The 19,068-nt window shown below is 36.5% G+C and overlaps 2 protein-coding genes across 3 annotated transcripts; one reads left to right on the forward strand and one right to left on the reverse strand.

The window, feature by feature from the left end:
- Positions 1-392: 392 nt before the first annotated feature.
- Positions 393-13,231, reverse strand: CYP59 (cyclophilin 59). Its single transcript, XM_086643271.1, has 16 exons — positions 12,770-13,231; positions 10,686-10,830; positions 10,469-10,599; positions 9,003-9,107; positions 7,835-7,952; positions 5,905-5,955; positions 5,719-5,810; positions 5,501-5,600; positions 4,615-4,737; positions 4,407-4,484; positions 3,027-3,073; positions 2,882-2,937; positions 2,752-2,792; positions 1,771-1,876; positions 1,486-1,609; positions 393-1,324 (listed from the first exon to the last, which is right to left on the reverse strand). Exons 3-16 carry the CDS (start codon positions 10,564-10,566, stop codon positions 781-783), a joined length of 1,683 nt encoding a protein of 560 aa, XP_086499397.1. The 5' UTR covers positions 10,567-10,599; positions 10,686-10,830; positions 12,770-13,231; the 3' UTR covers positions 393-780.
- A 64-nt stretch (positions 13,232-13,295) lies between these two features.
- Positions 13,296-18,776, forward strand: LOC147540203 (WAT1-related protein At4g19185-like). Of its 2 annotated transcripts, none has more exons than XM_086643272.1 (8): positions 13,296-13,751; positions 14,134-14,466; positions 14,544-14,660; positions 15,966-16,257; positions 16,845-17,000; positions 17,226-17,377; positions 18,140-18,396; positions 18,516-18,776. In XM_086643272.1, the coding sequence occupies exons 2-7, from the start codon at positions 14,210-14,212 to the stop codon at positions 18,294-18,296; spliced, it is 1,131 nt and encodes a 376-aa protein (XP_086499398.1). In that variant the 5' UTR covers positions 13,296-13,751; positions 14,134-14,209; the 3' UTR covers positions 18,297-18,396; positions 18,516-18,776. The 2 variants fall into 2 exon arrangements, with proteins under 2 accessions (XP_086499398.1, XP_086499400.1); XM_086643274.1 differs by having other exon boundaries at positions 13,670-13,751; positions 18,473-18,776.
- Positions 18,777-19,068: the final 292 nt, after the last annotated feature.

The raw sequence follows: 19,068 nt of genomic DNA on the forward strand, positions 1-19,068 counted from the left end.
CCGAGTGTATGACTAACCTGTCCGAGTGTAGGGTCTTCGAGAGTATTTCTAGTAGCGGTATTTGATCAAGGTTATTTCTTGCTCTAACTCCCCATCATAGATCAAAGTTAGTTTGGAATCAAGATTTTTTCCATACTAGTCTCATCTGTTTCTCTCCAATAGAGGGTTCTTTCTCTTCCAGAAAAAGATATAATACCATGGTTGAAAACAGTGATTTTTTTTTTTTGTTGAACTAAGTTGGAAACAGTGATAGAAACTCAGCACTTTGTATGTCACTATTGGGGCTATAGCTAAGAATTTGGGGTCCCAGTGCCTTAGGATCCCTTGCATAAGTAACTGTAAAAAATAATTACTTGTAAAATAGCAAAAAAGCTCAATAAAAACATAACATATCGTCCCGAATGACAATATATTAAAACAGTGAAGCAACAATCATATTAGAAACTTCATCAGTAGGTTCATCATCAGAGTCATTGAAACCAGAATTAAGAATATCACTCTTCGTCAACAATCACATTTCAGTAATCCTTGGTTGTTCAGCTCTTCAAAAAAGATAGAGACACCGTGAGATCAGCGGCATAGCAGCCACTTGATAATGGGGGTGGTTGTTGTGGTGGTGGTGGTGAAGTTTGTTTGTTTTGAAAGCTCCAGCGGACATGATTAGATAGCGACTCCGATGGAACAGTTTAAATAGCGCATTCAACGGCAAACCTACCAGCTCACCATTAGAAAACCTACCACCATCTGAGATAAGAAAGAAAATTCCAACATGTTCAGTGTTTATCTGCTGGAATCTCTGTCCCTCCTGCCTCCCTCGCTTTCTCTTTTCCCATACTCACGCTCCCTCCTCCTGCCTTCAGTATCATGCTTCTGTATATCTTTTTCACTCCTCTTGCTTCCTTCACTGCTATCTCTGTGTCTATCGTCTTTCTCACTTCTCCTCGCCATCCCTTCACCATGACTTCTTCTATACTCGTGGTTGCTTGTCCTACCCCGCTCACTCCCACTGTTTCTGTGATCCCCTTTGTCGTTCCTCCTTTCCCCATGTCCATCATGGGTTCTGTGATTCCCTACTCTATCAGCGGTATTGTACCTTCTGCTTCCACTGTGTCTAGCTCCTCCACGGTAGCTCTCATCCGCTCTATTTCTATCATAGTCCCTACTACTTTTATCAGTTCTCTTGTCATGGTCTTTCCGCAACCTCCCATAATCATCTTCACTCCGTCTGTCCATCCTAGGTTTCTTCGAGTCCTTTTCAGGTTCAGATTCTCTCTTTCTCCTCTCGCCATCTGGAGTAGTGTCGCCATCAAACACCATCTCATACCTACAACAGAGTCATTATCAACAGTTTAGACCAATTGTAGTCAATTTTGAAACAGTTCAGGGCAATTCAAGAAAAACCAAGTAACCAACAACATTTTGGCAGTTTATAGTTATGTATAATTAACTTCACTTGCATAGGGAATATGATAAACAAATACGAACTTGTTATTTCCCCCACGCTGAGAGTCCCCATCCCTTAGGACATATTTTTGAGGTTCCTTTTTTGGAGCCCCGGAGCAGTCCTTGGCAATGTGATCTGGAGCACCACATTTGAAACAGCCACCACCTGTACCACAAAAGAGTCACAAATTAATCAATCCAATGAGTTCATGGACAGCTAAAATACACATGAAACATTAAGGATGTCAGCAGCTAAGCACAATGAAGAGCCTTGATGAGCACGTCTTGGTACTGCAAAAGAGATGAAAGGTCAGATTTATGGGATACCTTTACCAGTTTGATGTTCTTTGCGCCTGTATTGGTTCCACAATTTCGAAACACTTTGACTGAAATCCACATGAATCCTTCGATCATCAATCAAAGTATTGTCCATCTGGTAACACATTACACATAGAAAGAAAAAAAATTGTGAAGACGTGAAACTCGGAGCTAGACTAGGAACTCATAAGGATTAAGATTCTCACTGGTAACTAAATTGACGAAACATGTGGTACAAAGAAACGTTTGGACAACCAGGATTCACAAAGATAATTATTGGAGTTCAGCTGAAGTAAAGATCCACCGGAGCTTTACTTCATTATGTATACAAAATTCCACAAAACTTCCTACTCTCAAGTTCATTAAACAAACACTTAATTGAAGTTATAAAGTGAATCTGTACACTGTACTAGGAACTCCTAATAAACAACTTCATAAAAAGGACAAAAGGACTTCAGACAACTCGTAAAACTTGCTACTGGAAGTATCAACGAAACTCCCAAGTTATGATCGCCTAAAATACCCTCTAACAACAGAATACCCACTAGAACCTTTTCACAAGAAAGGATCCGCTCTAAAACTTATCACAGGATTAGCATATACCGATACAAATTCAGAGTCACTAAAAGCCTAAAATACAACTGACAAATAAATTCATATAAGTAGAAGATCTGCCCAAATATCACTTTGCATCATCACGGAAGGAGTTGAAGTTTTGCATAACTTCTGATATAAAATGAAAATAAGGAGAGAAAAAATTTCCTCTACATTCTTATTTCCCACAACTACAGAAGCCAAACCCCTTGCTCCTAAAATTGTAACAAGCTTAACTCCCCTCAATCTAGGTTATATACTCGGACTTCTACCATATTTGAACTTTGAAGTAACTATTGGAGCAATGGACGACACTTATCAAGACAAATATATACTACAGCATTGCTCTAATTAAGAAAAACAAACAAGGCCTATAACACAAATTCTTTAATGTACCTTAAAATATGCTTCTTCACATGCCTCTTTAGTTTCATACTCTGGAACCATCAAGAAAAAGAAATTAGTTAAGCTTATAATCAAACTGCATCTGTGATGTAGGACAGTGACAAAATTAGTGTCAACTCACCTATGAAAGCATAACACAAGCTGTCTCCTGTCTTAAAATCACGAATCACGTCAGCCCTGCATTGTAAATTCATGATGTTAAAAGAAGAAAAAATAATATTTGAAGTAATATTGAACGTAAACATCTTTAACTTCTAAACACTCACGATACTACAGTTCCAAAGCGTGAAAATATTGTATTTAAATCCTCGTCCTGCATTCGGAAGACAAAAATATTCAAACACATTATAATAAATAATAATCCAAATGTACCAAACTAGTTTAACAAATGACTCAAAATTTCTGTTTATCCCAAAAATGGTGCTTCTGGTTTAACGCTGAACATGAAAAGCGAAGCATAACCCAAAGAATTGACAATTCACACTAATGCGAAAGGAAATGGACATTCTTGGAGCAAAGATTGTTCTCTCTTAATGCAAAATCTAGGGAAACAACCTTTTTTAGAAATATTTTAATGGATACATTAAGGAGAAGAAAAATTATACAGAGACGGAGTCAGTTGCCAAATCAAGGAAAGCCAACTACCTGAAATGCCAGTTGACGACTAGCCCCCTCAATAAAAGTCAAAATTACAATGTGAGGACCATTTTTTCCCTTCTCAGAACAAAATCGGCAGATGTTAACCACTGGCCCATCTCCGGCCCCTACTCAAGTGAAACAACAACTTTTACTACTTCAAAAATGTAGTCTCTAGATGCCCTTTTGTTCTTTGAATCATTTCCTTCCATCTCCATTACTTCGCAAGTTTGCTTCCCTATCTTTATGGCATCTCCAAACCCTCCCGATGGTGCAATACAGTCTTCTAGTTTATTTGCCACATATTGCATATAAAGGAGATTAAGAAGCCCCGCACCTTTCTAGCTATTTGGCAATGGTCTAGGAGATGATTGACCATCTCCAGATTCTCGGCATAAAGGCAAATCATGCTAGTCCTACTCGTTCTCCTTTTCGTCAGCTCAACCATCATAGGAAGCTTACGAGGTCAGTCAGACTACCCAAGGGAAAGGAACAATTAAAAGAAAAAATATCAGGTCTAGAGAACTCGAAGATTCATTTTTCCAAAATTCTGAACCTTCTACATCTATTCCATTTATCATAACTCTAGGAACCACCCCCACAAACCTATGCTTTAGAAACTAGTACTGCAATTCAATCCAGTCATCCTAAAAGACATAAAACCCTTAAGTTTCCTACATGGGAAATCACAAAACAATAAATTAATGAACCAAAAACATGTGCTACAACTTTCGACTTTTGAATATTTGAATGGTTTAACAACTAGTTTGTTTTCCTCTGATTATCACTTGCATGGGTCCTCATGCTTATGGAACTCGTCCTAGAGTGTGTTTCAACTGCTCCATCATGATAAGCAAATAATCTGAAACCTCAAATGTAGAGTCAATTCTCATGCCCCGAGGTAAATCCATTGTTACCAGATACCCTAATTAAGGAATGAAACTTTTATTTGTAATAAACAAAGGAAGAAAACATTTCATGAACGGATAAAAATAATAACGAGAACTCACTTGTGTTACAGGATTAAGTTTACAAACAAATAACACATTCTCTGGAGGTTTCACCTCAGCGTCCGGAATATCGCCAATCTGCAAGGGTACATGTAAACTTCTTCAGAAAAAAAAATCAGATAAATACATAAAAAATGGAAAGTTGATTAATATTATTTAAAATAAAATGTACAAGGCGGAACAGTGCCCCTCAATATTTTATACGTACACTCTCGAGAACCACTGCACTAGAATGAGCATCCTTTGCCCGAATCACCTCCTCCAGCTCCCCTGGCCCCAACTGCTCATCCATAGGTACCCAATCATCTTCAAGTCTCACCTCATCATCAATCTGTCAGCATGATTCAAAAACTAGAAATATCAGCAACGGTCATAAATACTGAGAATAAATTTAAAGAGCACTAAAGATTTTACCATTCAGTATCTAAGAAAAAATATACAGACTGATACACCTTTTGCAAGTACTTGCACAAAAAATACCACTCTTGGTTAATTATATTTGTCTGTATTCTAAAACTATTTATTCCGAAAGAAACTATAAATTTTTAAATAAAGATAAAGGAACTAATGCGGTAATGCCTATGTCAAGAAAATGTATGTAAGAAAGAAAATGGTTGCATCGCTGTAGCGGTACTTCATTGTGTTGTGAGTCTTGTGACCAACAACACCATATGCATTAGCTACCGACTCCCACGAGTGTGGCCACGTTACATAACTAAAGATGCATAACGAACTTCAAAATAATTAATTGATCTCAAGAAACTTTTAGGTAAGTTACGCCATAAGCCTTCAGTGAAGCTGCTTTTCTGGTCCAACTTACCCCATTAGCTCCACAGATTCAGTTTTATGTTGGTTGTATATACTTTCTCTTATTGTAAGTTTTACATACCACCTTAATCAGAGGTATATGAACTGTCCATAATGCAGAAAAAGTGGCTGGCAGTGAAAATGACCATCTGGGCTTCAATTTTGTTTTAAACAGATAGTTACATGCTTGATTAATGTTTTGTGTGTTGTATAAACCAACTGAATCACTTTGATGCTTAAAAGGTGATCCAAAATGTTTAAATACGATCCATCACTTAAGTATTTACCTCAGCCACTGGCTTTCCTTCTGGAGAAGCATCTGGAATTAACTCCGCAAGTTGGGGGGGATCGTCAAAGGGATCTTCGAGTATGTAGGTGTGTTTGATTCTGTTACATAATAATAGAAGAAACCGATAAGCAAGCAAAATCTTCCTGATTAATGGTGAAAACTACAACATGATTTGTACATGAAGTTTACTAAGGAGGCAGAGAATAGAGAATTGACCGGACATTCTTGTATGGCCTTCCATTCTCGTCCACATAAGACTCATTTATCCTAGTTAATGTCTCCAAACCCTCAGCAACCTCCCCAAACACCTACAGCAATGATAAAGATCAGTTTCCCCCTAATCTGCTACACCAAAAAGAAGTTCAAAATACAAACAGAGAAGGAGACTATAAAAAGCCTTACAGTGTGTTTCCCATCAAGATAATCGAGTTCATCGCGCAACGTGAAATAGAACTGGAGAAGATAATAATATGTTGTTAATATGCAAGGAAGGAAAAAGAACTTCATGAGCTTTCAAAAGATAACACAATGATGACAACCATCAAGCTTCTTAGATAGCTGAGAGCCACAAGGTGGAATACATTTAATTAGGATCGAATACTATGAGCGAACTCACGATAAAGCCCAATTACAGATGTTGTTGTACTCGGGAAATTCTCTAGGGCCATAGAGTGCCGTTAAAACACTACATTCGCTTATATTTTCACTTTTCAGCAACTCTGAATATACAATAAGATAGAGTTAGCTCATCTACCGATTATCTTTCATAACCTTGTTGCTTTTAAGCTATGTAAATTTATTCCTAGTACTTAAATCTACTTCAAGTTTGAGCAGTTGGCAGCGTGGAGTTAATACCTGACCCCTACCAATCCGTTCCAAAAAAGTCAGACGAGTTTCAACTAACTATACAATTGTATGTGTGTATACAATATAATATATATATATATTATATATATCATACACCCATTTCTCAATATCTATATCGGGGGAGGAGGGTTGACGCCTTGATGTGACATTTGTCCTCGTCAGCCTCCTCCCAATGGCTGAGATCTTATTAGACAAGGTACATCGGACGGAAGGGGATCTCTCAATGAAGGCACACAAAAGCTCCCTCCCAAATTTTGGGCAATGTTTCGAATCCTTTTTCTCTTCCATTTCAAATCTTCTCTAATTCTATATCAATCCCAGTGGCTGAGGTCTTATTAGACAAGGTACTGACGGAAGGGAATCTATCAATTAAGGCACACAAAAGCTCCCGGCAAATTTTGGGCAATGTCTCGAATCCTTTTTCTCTTCCATTTGAAAACTTCTCTCTCTCTCTTCTGTTTCAAATTTAACAAGGCAACCCATTTCCAACTCATCTCTCTCTTCTGTTTAACATTTAACAAGGCAACCCATTTCAAAACTCATCCCAAAAGCGGCAACTGCATTTCTCCGCCCCCTTTCTACTCGTCCATTTCAAATCTTCTCTTCCAATTTCTGAAAGACTTTTTATTCTCTTCTCTTTGCAGGACAGCTTGATTCACTTCTTTTTCAGGTCTTACAAAGTAAAATACAGAAGCATCTCTCTCTCTCTTCTTTTAATTCTCAGATTGCCTCCTACAGTCCTACAATATGTAATCTTAAATGTCTTACACATTACTTAACCTCTGTTTGCGTGACCCATCTCTTAGGCCTTATTCATTTATCAGTTCATGAAAAAATATATTCTGATTCTTGTCTGACTTCCCATTAAGTCTTATTATCTATGTAATGTAGGGAAATGCAGAGAGAAGAAGAGTCAGAAGGCCTAGACATAGTGACGAATGGTCCGAAGCTTCCAATATCAAGAGTCACATTAATAACCAGCGGCATGGTTCCCTTTCATTTTAATTTAATTTCACCAAGGGTATAAAAGTAATTACATTAATGAGATTTATAGAGCACAAACATTTGAAATCATTTTGTTTTGCTGATTGAAATGTGCATCGTGGAACTATTGCCTTTACTTATTTATGTTGTTTATATGAGATTTAAATGTCCCATTTAAGACATATCTAGCTTTAGTTTATTAGTTGAGTTTATGATGAACTGCATCCGTATCTTTTTTCATAGAGTTACCATATATTTAAGTATACATATAATAATCACCAAGTTATTTTTATTAACAGAGGAAGAAACCGAAGTCAAGTAAAGAAATACCGAAGATATATACATGATATCAACTAGATGGTTGCTAAACTAATCAAAGCCTAACTGCTACTTTGCTATGGTAGTAATGCCAACTAAAGATTTCAGAACCTCTATGGCTCTATGGAATGAACGTAATATTTGTTCCAAGTTGCCTACTGACCTGAGACGCATTAAGATTCTCCCCGGCACTAGCCATAGCAACAGTACCTATTTTGGAGTGCTTTAAATTTTGATGGATCTCGTCACCAAAAAAGCGAGCCTGTTCACCATATAGAAATCTGAAAGCAAGTATAAGTTAAAAGTAGATCGTGCTTTTACCAGTATGTGGACTATCATGCGTGTGTATGTGTGTTTCCGTCAACTGAAAAACTCAAAATGTACGAAGTTACTCATGCAAGAGCTCATGAAACTTGTCATGCTAGCTTACTGGAAAGATAGTCATCACTATAATTCTTTCCCATGTTAAAAAAAAGCACATTAAGAGAAAAATCATGATAGAGATGAATGGCAGCAACTGTTTAAGGCATATGAGAGACGTCAAAAGAAGGATTGCCAGACCCAAATTCTGATTTGGCGTGTCTTGCATGAATGGCCCACTTAGAACCTTGAATAATGCGGGCCTGATCCACATGTCTTTGTGGAGATTCTACTAGTTTCTAAGTATTAGGATGGTTAAGTGTCTTTAATGTCATTTAGTGTCTCTTTAATGTCTTATAGTGTCTCTTTAATGTCTTAAATGTCCTTTATAATGTTTTTTAGTGCTATAGGAGTTTAGAAGTTCAATAGTCTACAAGTAAAGATAGCAAAGGTGGGTTTTAGGCCTATATAAGGCATGTAATTCTGCTGTTTGGAGGACAGACAAAGAGTATTCCAGCAGCTAGTTAAGCTTTATGTGTTTGTGTGATGCAAATACCCCAAAGGTGTGATGCCTAAGGGCTCTAGGAGTGATTCCTAGTTTGTACTGGTGTGATACTAGTGCGTTATTTCTTATATCTATAATATAATCAAGTTAGTTTCTTCCTTAATTCCAGTTTCCCATTTCTGTCCTACATCAAATCATGACCCAAGGACATGTGAAAATCCAAAATATCCTTTATTTGTGCTCCATAAAGAGACATCAACGCCCAGCAAATGATATGTAACTGTCTGAGAATGCAGTTCAAGTAGAGTAACAAAGCAAAATAGATGAATAACTTAAACTCTTCATTGAGCGGTGAATTAAAGAAACTGATAAGTAGCATGATTAGAATTATTTTGAAAAAAAATTTGTTGCATTGCAAATGTAGCTTATATCGATAAACAGCATGTGAGATTGTGAGGTTTCTCACTTGTAGATTGAATCACCCCCTGTTCCCTTTCCTGAAGGGTCACCAGTTTGTGCAGTAAAATCCTTTTGAACCGTGTGAAAAAGACAGCCATTGAAGTACTTGATCCTGCAATTCAACAACAAGAAATATAAGAGAGAGGACACTGAGTTAATCAATAAGCATGCATAGATTACATTGCACATCTCGAATCCTCGATATCTTACAGCTGAAAATACGTGTAAGAAATGCTAAGGACTTACATAGATATTGATATTGTTTGCAGGTTTTATTCACTTGAAAGCATCTAGATGCACTTGCATTCTCAAGCAAATGCTACAACTAAATTTTGGTGAGCTAGTCGGTTTCAAAAGAAAACATGGCAGAACTTGGGGTTGCTCCAAAGTTCAAAATACTGATAAGATATTGACAAATTCCTGAAAGGGCCCATATTTATGACTAGTAGACCTTTGGCCCCATATTATATCAAATAGAGCTTTTGATTCACCAAAAAGACGGTTCTGTCACTTGTCTGCTAGGCTTCTTCCCAAAAAAATTCTTCCTTTTTATTGTATTTCCTCTTAATTAATCCTGTATCTCTCTTTCTCCCCCTCATTTTTCAATCTCCTCTCTCCAGATTAATGAAGCTCCATAAGATACTTCCAGGATTTTTTGCCATGTTGGATACACGTTACAAATACTTCGATACCCTAGGTGAATACTTGCAATCACTTCAGACGGTATAATGTGACATTCTATACATATATCTTGCTTGTACTTGCACAATATCATGCTAGCACTGCAAACCCAATTCACCCAAGTAACTCGTGGATCGGATTGTGATCAGGGGTAGACGAGTCAATCCCATCCCAAACCCCTGAGTCAAGGACTTCCCACTTAAGAGAGAGATCTCGAGAAAGAGAAGAGGGGCAGAGACTTGTTGCATAACAACTGCTATTATAGTTCTGCAATTATTGTTTATAATAATAGTTCCGCAGGTATTGTGTATAATTTGATATGTCATACATATATTTTAATATTATTATATAACATAGACTGATCCCAAGCCCTCGCGACGATCGATCGGGATCGTTGCCAAGTCAATACCTCCCCCAACTGCTTAACAAAGAACATTAACGTAGGTTAACATCCTCCGCGTACGAGCTCTTCCTCTCTTGTCACTCATACTGGTGTTGGATACCAATAACTCGATTGATTCCCATGTTACATAGATGCACAAAGAACTAAAAAATATTGTCATTCGACCAAAGTATCTAAATAATGTATTGGCGAAATAACGAAAAAAAAAAAACGTAATATATGCTGTGATTAACAATCAAGAACACCTGAATTTTCTTATAGTCTACCTCAAAAATAGTTGCTTCCAAGCCTCTAACAAAATCACATATATTATTTTCTAAGAGGGTGTTTGAGTTTTTTAGGGTTTGTTAGTGCAGCAAGATAAAAGAAGGAAGAAACAAGAGAATTACTTGCAGAGCTTCAAGAAATTCTTGGTAGTTAAGGGGCACTGGTCCGTATGAAGATCCACAACAATGTCACCCAAGCTCGTAGCTATCAGAACTGACATTTTATTCTCCTAAATGATGTAGAAAAGAGTAGGCTGAAAAAACATAGGGAAAAGAAAAGTGAAGATAATAAGAAGTATAACAACTCTAGAAGACGATGAAAACGAAAAGAAAATTTTACCTTGAAGTTCGATTAGGGCAACAAATGGAAGAAGAAGATGATGGCCCTTGAAAATTTTCTTCCTCTCTCTCTAATGTTTTGAATTTGATCGATTAGGGCAAAAATTTATGTTTAGTAGGAGTGTAGGACTATTACTTTACGGATGCTATATAAAAAGGTGGCTAATATATGGACAACCAGTTTTCTTATATGGACAACTATTTTATGTGGACAATTAAAAAAATGGACTTTTTATATGGACAGTAATTTTTAATGGGACATCGGTCTTTTATTTTTTTCACTCTTGTTCTCTAAGAATTAGAAGTTTTATTTGAAGTCCTTTCTCTTTTTTTTTTCTATAAACTCTGGGCTTTTTTCTACTTCTTCATCACCTACAAATTTGTAGAGACAGAAACTTTGGGTAGACATTGTATATTTGGATCAAAATCTACATATCTTTTCTTCCAAATGTGTTCTTCTTCATGAATCTTAGAACTCCTTGAAATTAAAAAAAAAACCTAGAAAACTATATTTTTGGACCAAACAACAATCACTGCTTGTGTTTGTTTGTTATTCACTCACGAGTAATAACAATTACTGCTACTGTTTGGGAAATTTGGTATTAACTCAAGAACAATAACAATCACTGCTACTGTTTGGAGGGTTTTTTCCGGAATTGCTACTGTTTAGCGGCATTTCCTTGAAACAATACCAGTGATATGCTACCATTACTAGGGTTTATTAGATTCAAATCAAGCAATCATTCTAATACCCCGTTACTACCATTGGTTATATTAGTTTTTGGGAACAATCATTCTCAATGCACCTTTGTATGAATATTTAAATTCCTCAACTGAGAGTGCAGGCCAACAACAAATTCTCAAACAATGGGTGATTTCGATAATTGGCTTCCACATAAACTCTCACATAGTCACATGACCTGACGATCTCCTCTTCATTCCACACACAATATTTTTTTTATTAAACTAGTCATACTGTTGATGGTAGTTTAGAGAGAGAGAGATAGATGGGCAATGGTTGTTTACGAAAGAATAAGAAATTAAGCTAGGGTTTATGTAATAACATGAACGGCATATAATCTAGGTAGAAGAAATTAGGCTTTTTTATATTGTTTTTGTTATTTTTATTTTTTGTTTATGGTCCACAAATTAGTAACTATTAATATTTAAGGTTTTTTTTTTTTTTTGACAAAGAAACTTTAATTTCATTAATGATGGAGTACATCCAAACATCTTACATGGCTTTGATAACATCATGTGTTTACAAATGCAAATTACAACATGATGATTATAGAGAGCACTATTACTGCCATAATTACACATACAAAGACCTCTAAAAGGCCATTACTAAACCCTAAAAGGCTATTCTAAGACCCTTAAAGGCCATTACAAGATCAAGATCTTTACATTATTTATACCATATAATCACAAATTTTTTACATATGGGTTATGACTACCACCCATATGAATCGAATCCATGATCTCTTGGATTTCAGAGTACTATACCTCTAACACAGTGATTGGTGGAGAACTTTGAGATTTGAAGAGTATGTGGAATAAGATTGTTGATCAAATACAACATTTCTTCTTGATTCTTCTCTTTATAGTTTGTTGCCGATTCATCTCTCCTTGATGTCGATTTTGCTTTTCTTTATGTCGTAACCCTAGAAGAGATACAGGAAAACAAATACTACCTTCATGAGAGAATAAACCTTGTATTCCTTCCAACATCATCTTTCATATTTTCTTCAACCTTTTGTTACTCCAAAACTATGGTTAGATCTAACAAAAAAAACAATAAACTTCAACATAAAAAGTATATAGATCTCACCCGGTGAAGGGATAACCCTTCACCGGGAAAGCTTTGATTTTTTTGGGATTCTGTGGGATGCGGTTAAGGAGAGAGAAAGCGGTTATGGAGAGAGAAAGCGGTTTTTTCTTCGTATTATTGGTTTGTAAGAGCGTTTAATATTTAAGGTTTTGTGGAGTTGTCCCCTTATTAATTGAAGTCAAACAAATTTGACTCGTATTGGGCCCGAAAATGGTCGTCCATATAAGATAACTGGTTGTCCACGTATTGGTCACCTATAAAAATCGGACCGAGATACGTCTGATTAGATGTCTGACTGACCGTGGGTACTCATCTTACTGATGAATAATTGAGATTTGTTTTTTTTTTTTTATAAAGGTACCTCTTGGTTTTGAGTCTTGAGAGGGTAACTGAAATTATTTGAATTAATGGGAAAGATGTATCTGACTTCAATGTTTGAATGTCGAGAGTAACATAAATTATTTGAATTAATCGAAAAGATGCATCTGACTTCGATGTTTGAATGTCGATACTCACCCTACGAGTACCGAAGAAGCAAAGGGTTTATGTACTTGCCAGACTGTTGCCCTGATAGGTTACCGCCTTTAACTTTATTTTTTCAGCTAATGCACCACTTCCATCGAAAAATCACTTGAAGGGAAGATCATTGGATGTGTTCTTAGCAAGTGATTATTTTCTCTTTATCATTTTCTTTGGACCATAATAACTTTTTCTATTTACCATTATTTTCACTTTTCAATTTTCATATATGCACCCCTCATTGCTTTCTTATCGCCTTCGGCTTCTTGGGAGGAGAAAAGGCGCTCATGGAGCACTCACAGTCGCCCATCATGGAAACAAGGGTAATTCACCACCAAATAAAATGTCGCTTCCAACTGGTGTCTAAGCGTTGCTTTCGACAACTTATGGTGCACTTCTTAACTTATGTCATCCAAAACTAGGCGCCCCAAATTGGAATTGGTTGATTGGTGTCTCAACGGAGTGAAGCCGAACTTTGTTCATTTGGGCCCAAAAACCATTCGATTCGTTTGGGCGTGATCGATTTTGCCGATTGTTGCAAGCAAACGGACGGTGTGAAATAGCATCCTTTATTTTGACTGTTTCAAACGGTCTCTGTCTCTCTCTATTTATTTAGACTATTTTTCTATTTATATAACGAGTCTCAAGGCCTCCTCTCTTCTTCCACATTAAAAAAAAAAATCATCATTAATTGCTTCCCAAAGGAAAAAAATTCAGGTACCTTCTTTTGTTTTATGTTTTTATCTTCCTAATGACGTTAAATTCTTTCGTTAGGTTTTGGTTTTGACGTGGTAAATTGCTATAAGCAAGCTGTTTGATCCAATGACAACAATTTCATTCAATCATGTTCATGAATTATGTAAAGATGAGCAAAGTTATGTTAATTGTGATGATGTTAATTATAATTCAATCAAAGGGTAGTAGAGGGTTAAGATTTTCTGTTATGTTAGTTTGCAGTTACTTCTAGGATTTGTTGACATTATATTATGACACCACTTAATAAGTTAACAGTTAATTTTGCTTATAAGAACTTACCCATTGGGAATCAAACAATGGGAAATGGAGAAAATGAGAACGATTCTTCTTTTTTTTTCTATAGTGAACGAAACAGTGGAAAATTCGAATAATGTTCTTGAGGAACTAGGAGAGAATTGGAGAGAGTAGTTGCAAAAACAATGGCGACTAGAGGAGTAAACAGAGAAGAATGCAAAGCGCATGGAGCAATGACTCTAGTTCAAATATTCAATGGAGGTTATCATGTAATCACAAAGGTTGCTCTCAATGTGGGTGTGAATCAGGTGGTTTTCTGCGCTTACCGAGATCTTCTTGGCCTTCTTATTCTAGCTCCAGTCGCTTTCTTCCTTGACAGAAGGATTCGACTCCCCATCACTCCTCGCCTTCTCTTGTCTTTCTTCTTTCTTGGTTTTACTGGGTAAGAAATCAAAATCTCCATTCCTACTTTTTTCCTTTATTCTATTTGATTTGATCTTTGTAATGTTCTTGATTCAGGGTATTTGCCAATCAGCTTTTATTTCTAACTGGTCTTGGCTACACAAGTCCAACTTATGCTGCTGCTATACAACCTGCAATTCCTGTCTTTACATTTCTTTTAGCTGCATTAATGGGGTAAATTTTTCTCTTCTTTGTTCTTTCTTAATTACATATTTCTTAATGAACAAATCTATTAGAATCTAATATCATCCGCCAAAGGGTTGCAGCCCTACTTGTAATACTAAAATATGTTCGAAGGATCTTCAGTCTCAGTTTGGAAGGGACTGTAACCCGTTTACTACTAGTCAACACTTCAATTGTAGCTTACTAGTTAGATTCTTCCATTACCTCTTGGTTGCCTTCATTGTTATCCCGTTTTTTTAGACTTCTGGCGCGATTTTTACTCTATAATTAGAAGTTATACCAAGGGTTGCTCTGCTGTGCCCCTAATGTTCCCCATACAGTTTCTGACCCCTGTCCCCTGCTTGGACTAAGTTTTCCCCTATGCACTTAGGATGCATATTTTCAGCATTATAAGATGATTCTTTCAAGTGCAAGCCCCAACCCACCCTTGTAAGCTTCATGCTACACTGGCGTCGTATCTAGTTACAAAACATGCAGACCTATGCGTCGTTTATGTTTCTTTTCATTTTTTATGGCGCTCGCTGCAAAGACTCGAACACACTAGCTTTAGCTATGAGCAACCCATTCTTCGTAGTTCATCGAATCTTATGTCATTTCTGACTATCCACAGTACACAGAAAGAATTAGGATGATTTACAGTGCTGAAATGTTACTTCATTATATCATCCCAAATCGAAATAAAATCAAAATAAGTCAAGTTCTTAGCCCATCCTATATTCCTACTCCAATGAAACAAAAGGCCTAATATATCTTCCACCTCCATTTTAAGCTGGGAATAGAGTCCTTGAAAATCCCGTCATTTCTTGCTTCTTTATTTATTCTTATATCATCTCATGAAGTTGCTAATATACTTGACTCAATGGTTGCGTCAGGCAACCCCGGCATTCTTGCAAGATGAAGCAGCGCTAGGATCCAGATATTCGTCGTGAATTCTCAATAGTTCCACTTAGATGGAAGAATCTCAAACACCCACTTTTTATTCTGCCTTTAGTAGCGAGCATGGCTCTATCAGGCATCTGTATTAACTCAAAATCTACACCTCCTGCTGGTCAATAACAGTCGATGGTATGACCACCTTAGATGATACATCAACGAGCATTTTGAGAATATTCTCTACACCCTATTCAATAATACTTGAGATATTGGCCTCTAAGCTCTGTCTTTGATTTAGCCAGCGCCCATCAAATGTTTTAGAATTCCACCTTGACACCATTTATATCCGTTGTGATTTTCTCGTTATTCTTTGTTTTCTCCATTTCTTCTAATTTATTATTCCAAATTAACAAACTCATGCAGTACGGAGAAAGTAAATTTGCTCAGGATAGAAGGCCAACTCAAGGTTGCTGGTACTCTCTTATGTGTTTCAGGAGCGATACTGATGGTTTTGTACAGGGGTCCTGCTGTATTTGGGGATGATAATGACTTACTGCTTGTGAGGGCACATAATGAGATAAGTTACGAAACCCGATCGGAGTCTGATGGTTTTCTTATTTCGGCTTTACTGGACCTTGGGCTCACCCAGTGGCATGTGGGTATGTTGTGCTTGATTGGAAACTGTATGTGCATGGCAGCTTATCTTGCCATACAGGTACTGATGCATTCCTACTTGTGACCTGTTGGTGTTAATAGGCAACTGGAATGGTGTCTTAGTTTTTTTCATTTTGAGGCGTTGGATTTTTATACTGTTAATAGTTGCATAATACTCGTCGCAGAAAGACCATACTATGTTATCCATAAAAATAATATTTATTAACTAGAACACTTAGTAGTTAGTGTAACAAATTAGCATAATTAACTTCGGTTTCTTAATAACACTAGCTTAGCCTCTAATTTGGTATCAGATGATGGACCGGAAACACCAATTATGGAAATTGACGAGAGCCTAAGAGAAAAAGAGCTGACTTGAAATCCAAGATGGTTCTGTGGGTAAAATCATCCAAGTATAAGATCACTTCTTTGTTGGTTGCAAACAGAGAAAAATTTGTTCCCTGTTTTCCTTGGTTTCCTTGATTGCTTTATCATTATGTTATGACTTGTATACCCTTATTTATTTCAACTTTGCTAATTCAAATATGGTCTGGTAATATTGGAATACTGTGCATTATTTACGCTTCAGCATCGCTTCTGAATATTTTGATATTAATAGATTGGTTTTTAATGCTGTCAAAATTTCAGGCTCCTTTGTTGAAAAAGTATCCTGCTAGCCTATCAATGACGGCATACTCGTACTTTTTTGGTTCACTTCTGATGGTTGTTTCAGGATTATTTTCAGCTAAATCAAATTCGGACTGGCGCTTAACACAGTCTGAGCTAGTTGCAGTTTTATATGCCGTAAGTTTCTAGCCAATTCTGATTTCTCATGTACCAAAGGAAAATCATATCATAGTTCAAGGCAAACCCAAAATCAAGTTAATTAGACTTCCTTGGTCGAAAGATATTTCTGTCATTAATACCATAACTGAGAAGTTAAATGTATATCATTTGTACATCTGATAACTTAAATCGAGCTTAGATGTTAAATACAAGGTTTGCTGAATTTGTATTTGTTTTGGCTAGGGAATTATTGCATCGGCTGTTAACTATGGACTCTTGACATGGTCCAATAAGGTTTTGGGACCTGCACTTGTGGCTCTGTATAATCCACTTCAACCTGCCGCATCTGCTTTTCTGTCGAGGGTTTTCCTTGGTACCCCAATTTATCTTGGAAGGTTTTACTCTAACCTTTGCCTATTTCCAGTAAAAGCAACCCACATTTTCTTTTAGGTCTATTGTTGTCATAAAGGTAAGTAGTTCAGTAAAATTCTGTTAGTTTCTCTTGTGCAAACTACAAGTGCTTACAACAACTTTTCGGTTTATGCAACCTGTAATGTAAATCCTTCTTGTACGTGGTACAGTACCCGTACACGATATGCTACCATGTGAGTATGTCGTACGCTAGGAGTATACCACTTCGGTATGCTATTTTCAGTTGCAGTACATTTTGGGGTTTGAACTATTTCCTGTGTAGCATACACTCTATATAATGCATATTTAATAGTTGAAACTGCTCTTAGACATTCTCCTTAAAACGTAAAATATATAACTAGTTAACTAAAACTCTTATGGTTAACTACTCATTTAGTTGAGCTCGTAGATTTTATGAAGAAATTGAGGTAAAGCAAAAGATTACGGTACAATGTCAAAATAGGGTTCACGAACCCACCCAAAAATAGTATGGGGAATCTTGTGCACAAAAGTGGTAGTCGAAATATTTCGTAACGTTGGTTATATCAAAAGCAAGCATAGTTGTAGAAAATGCGAGCTCAAGGAACGCATAGTTATACAAAATGTGATCATGTTATATACTTGTTATTTGATAATGTGTTGTATACATGGTTAAGCTATCCCCAAAATGGCGTTACTTTCTGCGAATGAGATATGGTTTTGATGTGAAGAAAGCTAACTTTGTTGTTATTTGAATGTGCAAACAGTATCATGGGTGGATTTCTTATCATTGCTGGTCTGTATCTGGTAACGTGGGCATCCTATAGAGAAAGACAAGCATCGTCGGCTGGGATCACCAGTCATTTGAAACAAGATGATACGACCGTGCCTCTCATACACACAAGGGACACATCACTGAATTAGGGTTCATACTAGCTAAAAACAACACATTTTGCCCAAGATCACTAGTGGAGGAATAAAAGAAACAAAAGAAAATCACGTTCCATTGAAGATAATTGAAAAGGTATGTTATTCATGATCTATTTGTTCTTCTTTGTAGTTTGTCGAAACTAATAATATTTCTTATATTCATGTTCCAGATATTATTCAAATTGGCAATAATAATGTTGGTTCCTTTGGCAGAAGCTGCTTATTTTCTTCCGATGAGGATTCAGTTAAAGAGTGAGCATCCTAATATATAGTTTGAGGTTCTTCTATCGGTCCAGGAGCAGCAGTGGAAAGACAAAGTGGTTTAGGTTTTGTTTTCTGAGGCGAGTTTCACTAGACCACAAAAATATTCGTATAGCTTGAAAGTTTGAAGTACATGGTCAAGCATGTCGTTTATATTTTCAAATTTAATGTGTTACTGATCAATATAATGCATTATATAATATTGCGGCAAAATTTATTACGTGTTAGTTGGCAATTCTGTGTTTTCTCATATGAATTTGAATTTGAATCATCTGACTCAAATAAATCTAAAATCAATCCAAATGAATTGGCCATCACGTGTTAGGCAAGTACACACATTTAACAATCATGAACTCATTATCATACACTGAAGTACGAGCTTGAGCTCATTGAATCAGAACTCTTTAGAGTGAGAAAACTAGACGGAGGACATCAAATCCTCATTTGTTTTTACTACGAAAGTCAATATACATCAAAGATGTAATAAGTACGATAACTGACAAAT

This window comes from Eschscholzia californica, unplaced genomic scaffold, assembly GCF_041429995.1.
Source record: "Eschscholzia californica isolate CP2 unplaced genomic scaffold, dmEscCali1.0.p SCAF_5, whole genome shotgun sequence".
Lineage (NCBI taxonomy): Eukaryota > Viridiplantae > Streptophyta > Magnoliopsida > Ranunculales > Papaveraceae > Eschscholzia > Eschscholzia californica.

Bases quoted from the DNA above. Each gene is read 5' to 3' on its own strand.
- CYP59 (XM_086643271.1), bottom strand. From the start codon at position 10,566: ATGTCAGTTCTGATAGCTACGAGCTTGGGTGACATTGTTGTGGATCTT. The intron at 5,601-5,718 runs GTCAATTCTCTA...ATTATGTAACAG, and splicing joins AGGCCATACAAGAATGTCCG to AATCAAACACACCTACATAC. The intron at 3,074-4,406 runs GTGAGTTCTCGT...TTCCGAATGCAG, and splicing joins AACTTAATCCTGTAACACAA to GACGAGGATTTAAATACAAT.
- LOC147540203 (XM_086643272.1), top strand. From the start codon at position 14,210: ATGGCGACTAGAGGAGTAAACAGAGAAGAATGCAAAGCGCATGGAGCA. The intron at 14,661-15,965 runs GTAAATTTTTCT...AAACTCATGCAG, and splicing joins CTTTTAGCTGCATTAATGGG to TACGGAGAAAGTAAATTTGC. The intron at 17,001-17,225 runs GTAAGTTTCTAG...TGTTTTGGCTAG, and splicing joins TAGTTGCAGTTTTATATGCC to GGAATTATTGCATCGGCTGT.